Genomic DNA, 6000 nt, shown 5'->3' with positions numbered 1-6000 from the left:
TACATAAAACCGATGAGTTCCTGCCATCTGGTTACGTGGACATGATTGAAAAAAAATTATTTGTCGAAAATCCATCAGATTTTTGCTATTCTAGTATGCTCTGCTGGCACTTTAGTGTGAGTTCTGGGATTGGTTATATTTTTAAATTGTAGCTATGTTACTAGTCTACATAAAACCGATGAGTTCCCGCCATCTGGTTACGTGGACATGATTGAAAAAAAAATATTTGTCGAAAATCCATCCGATTTTTGCTATTCTAGTATGCTCTGCTGACACTTTAGTGTGAGTTCTGGGATTGGTTATATTTTTAAATTGTAGCTATGTTACTAGTCTACATAAAACCGATGAGCTCTTGCTATCTGGTTACGGGGACATGATTGAAAAAAAAAATTGTCGAAAATCCATCCGACTTTTGCTATTCTAGTATGCTCTGCTGGCACTTTAGTGTGAGTTCTGGGATTGGTTATATTTTTAAATTGTAGCCATATTACTAGCCTATGTAAAACCGCTGAGTTCCTTCTTCCTGGGTACGTGAAAATAATATTAAAAAAAGTTTTGTCGAAAGTCCATCTGATTTGCACTATTCTAGTATGCTGTGCTGGCACTTTAGTGTGAGTTCCAGGGTCAGTTATTGTACAAATGTATCATTTTATTACTAGGCTTTGCAAAATTGACGAGTTTCCACTCTTAAATAACCTTTTTGCAGATTTTTTTTGGTTAAATTTTTGTCAATTTATTTTATCAATAAATTATTTTTTAAGTTTATTTCGCGAGAACTATCACTGAAAACTATTAGGAACTCCAGGTATTAGCTAATTACACTAATCAATAGCTATTTTTTTCAATTTTGTAGCAAATGCTCTGCTGTGTGAAGTTAGCAGAGCATTATTTCATTCTGCTTTATTTCCGTGAAATCGCCAGAACTATTCCTGAAAACTATCAGGAACTATAGAACTCATGTGCATGCGAATAGAACTCTCATTTTTTAGTGCTCTGCTGGCAAATGCTGTGCTAAGTTCACCAACATATTTTATTGTATGTAATCCACAGATAAAATAATATTTATAATGCTTAAAAAGTACTCTGTGATTATAGCTACAGCTGAGTGTCAAAAGCTGGGTGTCAAATAAATTTATAATAATAATCATAATTTTTATTATGGGTGACGATAATTTAAATTCCAGTAAAAAATGTGAATCAAATAAGTGTAATGTTATTATAATAGGTGGTGGCATAGCTGGCCTAGCCGCCGCCAATCATTTTTTAAAAAATGGAATGGAGGACTTCAAAATACTAGAGGCTAGAAAACGTATTGGTGGAAGGATTATTTCTATACCCATGAAAAATCACAATGTAGAACTCGGAGCCAATTGGATACACGGTGTTTTGGGCAACCCGATATTTGAATTGGCGACTGCCAATGGGCTCGTTAACATTATTAATATACCAAGACCTCACAAGGTTATAGCAGCTACCGAGGACGGAAAACAGGTGCCATTCGGCATTCTGCATGAAATACACGAAGCTTATGTGTGCTTTCTGAGGAAATGCGAAGAGTACTATTTGTGCCAGTACTCACCACCGCCAGATATTCATAGTGTTGGAGAACACATCAATTTGGAAGCAGCTATATATTTGGAATCCTTGCCATCTTCCGAAGAGAAAAAGCTTAGACGCTTAATATTTGATTGCTTGCTTAAACGTGAAACATGTATATCTGGTTGTAATAATATGGATGAGATTGACCTCTTAGAGTTAGGTAGCTATACAGAATTACAAGGCGGTAATATAATGATACCTTCAGGTTATAGCCACATTTTAGACCCAATGACTAAAAACATTTCCCCGGATAAAATACTATTAGATCATGCAGTAAACAAAATTATTTGGAGCTCAGATCATAATGGTTCTTCGGGTGGTCTGGAGGATGTTGGGGAAGAATCTGAAGATTCAGATCAAACTGTGATAGAAGATATTTCAAAAATCTCTTCCTCAGATAAACCAGCCAACACTGAAGAAGGGAGTGTTAATCCTGTAGACAAACCAAAGAAAAAGCTAACACATAGTGTTGAAGTTGTATGTGATAATGGAAAAACTTTTTATGCTAATCATGTTATATGTACAATTCCCCTAGGTGTTCTTAAAGACCATGCAACAACTCTGTTTGAACCGGCATTGCCACAGTATAAATTAGAATCTATAGAGAGGTTGCTTTTTAGTGCAGTCGACAAAATATTTCTGGAGTATGATAGGCCTTTTCTCAACCCAGATATAACAGAAATTATGTTGCTGTGGGAAAATTCAAATAGTACCGAAGATATATCACAGAATTGGTATAAAAAGATATATTCATTTAGCAAAGTGACTGAGACTCTGTTGCTTGGATGGGTGTCTGGGAAAGAGGCTGAATATATGGAAACATTGTCAATGGAGGAAGTGGCTATAACTTGTACAAAAATATTAAGAAAATTTTTAAATGATCCATTCGTTCCAGAACCACAGAAATGTGTATGGTTGGTATTTTTAATAATCAATTTTTATTGTTTCTTAAAATGTACTATTACCAAGTATATGATTGCTAAAATTATCACAGCAATTTTTGTATAGCAATAGCCAGCACTGCTGTATTCTATTTTTCACAAAGTTATGTATGTACCTTATATAGTACTTCACAGGTATAGTAAAGTGATGTACACAGTGTCCATTTACTTTTATTAAAAAGGAAGGTACATATAATAATGTTGTGCAATTCTTGCCTATCATTTCTCATTGATTGGACTCTCATATCCCTCAGTGGCCAAATTTTTATCACTGTTATGGTATGAAAGCTGTTATTACTATTATTCTTATTTCAGTACCAGTTGGAAGAAACAGCCATATACAAGAGGTTCTTATACTGCAATAGCTGTTGGGGCTAGCCAGAGTGATATTGAAAGCATAGCACAACCTTTGTTTAGAAATGTTCGTGATAAAAAGGTAAGCAATTTTTTTATAAAATAGGAAAGTCATTTTTAAATACTCACTTGAAGCAGATACCTGTTCTACAGTGCATAAATATCTAGAACTTATTAAATACAATACTAATTTAATTTAATAAAATAAAATATAGTAAGATTACAGAGTAAGATTTCCATCCTTAAAATCCATAATCCAAACTATCAATTCCAACACAAAATATGAATATGATAGTAATTTGAAACATGATTTTTCAACTTCTTATTTTGAAATTATTTGTATGAGTAAAAAGTCTCTCAGTCACACCAAAATTTTTCATGTTTATCCGTATGAGTAGATGTTTGTATGACATTATTTTATGATAACATGTTTTAAATCTAATAGTATTTCTTTTTGTTTTCAGCCTGTCTTGCTCTTTTCTGGAGAGCACACACACAGTAGTTTCTACTCAACTGTTCATGGAGCTTACTTATCTGGGCAAACAGCTGCAAGACGTTTACTAGCGCCAGATATAACTCCTAATAACTTCTTGGAATGTCCGGGCTCCGCCGATCTTAATTCCTGGATTCAAGGTATACAATTGGAAGGATAAGTGCAGAAACGATGCCTGTATATTTATGTAATCGCCTGATACTCTACATGACATTGATGATTATTATTATATGTATTAGAAAACAAGACATTAGCATTACTTTTTGTATTCTAGTTATAGAGCCATAAAAAGCACACACCAAACTGTTACTAGGTAATGGTATTTAAGTTTATTATATAAATATTTATGAATAGTTCTAATTTTTAATTGTATTTTTCACATTTGGCTACATTTAATCATTATGGATGAAATCTGTGTTAATATTTGACAAGCTTGACCGAATGAGGTGTATGTATAGCTGAACACCAAAAACAATATGTTATACAAGTAGCAATATTTTTAGTGTATTTCATTAATATCGATTTTCAACTCTCAACATAAATAGATGTTATATCTTTGTATTATGAAGTATGTCTGCCTATTGCATAGTAGTGCCTGAATGATTGAATTGTTTTGAATGTGATTCATTAGAAGGTTGCTTTGGAATTGTTATTAAATAAAAAAGTTTGACCAAGGTATACTTCTAGGCTTTGATTGTGGCAAGCTTGGATCAGTGCCTTGTACATACATAAGTTTTGTATGAACTACAATACAAGTTAAGATTACTTGGAATAGTGTCGGCGCTAGGATAAAACCGAATATTTGCAATTGCATACCAATTTATCAGCCTCGTTACTGTTAGCTTTTAAGAATTCGCATACCATGCTATGAAAATTTCGGACGTGTATGAGCCCATGATGTCGCCAATTTAAAAAGGCCTATTTATATTCTCCCAAGTAATCTTAAATCCTGTCTAATCTATATTGTTATTTGAACCATTATTTCATAGCGGACTGTCTATTCAGACATTTAAAATATATCTGTATTGAACACACTGTTGTACCTAGTAATTGTAATACCAGCGTAATTGTAGTTCGGCTATTAATGTATTGTTTTGTACAAACTGTATATAATTATATCGATATTAATATGATTAAATTAAGATGTGTTACCACATAAAGTTGTCTTTCACAAATATGCATTTTTAGTATAGGTTTACTACATTAGGGCTAGTGAGTAGGAATGCAGCTTTTCTCGATAAAATTTTGTGTTAAATTCAAATTAACAAATGCAGGGAAAATTTACACGTTGTTATGTAGTTTAATTTATTCAATTTGTAATTAATTTGTTAATTCGTCTATAAATTGTATGCTTCAATTAGATTTATATGAAATAATTTGTGACGCTAAGTAGGTAGATAGATATAACCAATCCATGGCAGCATGGACGCGGCGGAGCGAGTGATTTTTACTTCAAAGCATTTTATGATTTCCGTATAGTAGAAGATTTATAAATGGGATTTTATACGGTGTAAAGCAGTAGAAAGCTTGTGAACGTGCGTCCAGTTGCGTTAGCCACTAACTTTGTTATTAAATGGCTTTTCCTTTAATCAAATATTTAGTGTACGGAAGGTGGCATAAAGAAAGATTTAATAATGCTCTTAAATTACACTCATTGAGACATAAATAATATTTATCATATTTAAGATAAATAGGAAACATACATAGGAAATTTGCAGTTTTTCATAGTAATATAAGCAACTTAAGCACGCACTGGATGAGGTTGAAATAATCGTTGAATGGATAATAATTTATTTTTTGTCATTAAGCCATATAACACTTATCTTTTGCTCTCAAAGTGCTTCTTCATCTTGGTAAAAAGTTAAAAATTGTATCACATTGAATGAGGTTATATATAAATACCCTCAAATTAAGTGGCGCCAGTGGCTAAAATTTAAACCCATATTATTTTTATTGGTTATATTTGACGTTCTAAGTTCTAATTAAGTAATAATATGGGGCTAATATACTTATGATAAAACCACGATGGCAAAATCTTGTTGAAAGAGGACTATTGTTATATGTTTGTTCCATTGGTATTTGTTAAAATATTCCACCAATTTCTATTATACCTAAGTAGTATTAGAAAAAAAAATGTAGATATTATTTAGTTGATGTCATGCAACTATTAAACATACATATTTTTATACGAGTCTTTAATTAATAATTGATATTTAAATATTGTGTTAATGAAAAATTAATCAAAAGGATACTGTTTGTACTTTGCTTCAAGCTAAATGTAGTTGAGCTTCTGAAAACCCAATTTGGAACAAAATTGCTTAATGCTTGCAGAATTTATTCAATGCTTTATTTTTTCGAAATGTATGTATTTAATTATTTCTTACAAAAAATATCTGCTTACGTCTTTTTGCGCGATAATAGCCTTTTTTTCGGCGTATAATATGATACCTATTTAGTTTCGGGCATTGTAGAATCATAATATTTAATCGATAACTTCTATTTGAATTTTCTAGTCAGTGCAAAGTTTTGTATTGCTTAAATAAATCATTAAACAATCGTGATTTTTTATTAAAACCTTAACAACACAACCAGAATTTAATCTGGTTTTATTGA

General features: G+C 31.9%; 1 protein-coding gene across 1 annotated transcript; it reads left to right on the top strand.

Annotated features, from left to right (window-relative positions):
- Positions 1–1050: 1050 nt before the first annotated feature.
- On the top strand, positions 1051–3838 carry LOC140744941 (peroxisomal N(1)-acetyl-spermine/spermidine oxidase). Its single transcript, XM_073076663.1, has 3 exons — positions 1051–2513; positions 2856–2976; positions 3359–3838. The coding sequence occupies exons 1-3, from the start codon at positions 1159–1161 to the stop codon at positions 3545–3547; spliced, it is 1665 nt and encodes a 554-aa protein (XP_072932764.1). The 5' UTR covers positions 1051–1158; the 3' UTR covers positions 3548–3838.
- Positions 3839–6000: the final 2162 nt, after the last annotated feature.

The sequence above is a fragment of the Epargyreus clarus genome, unplaced genomic scaffold, assembly GCF_041222505.1.
Source record: "Epargyreus clarus isolate Ecla_fem2 unplaced genomic scaffold, WU_Ecla_fem_2.2 ptg000009l, whole genome shotgun sequence".
NCBI classification, from domain to species: domain Eukaryota; kingdom Metazoa; phylum Arthropoda; class Insecta; order Lepidoptera; family Hesperiidae; genus Epargyreus; species Epargyreus clarus.
This window is presented reverse-complemented; position numbering and strand designations above follow the sequence as displayed.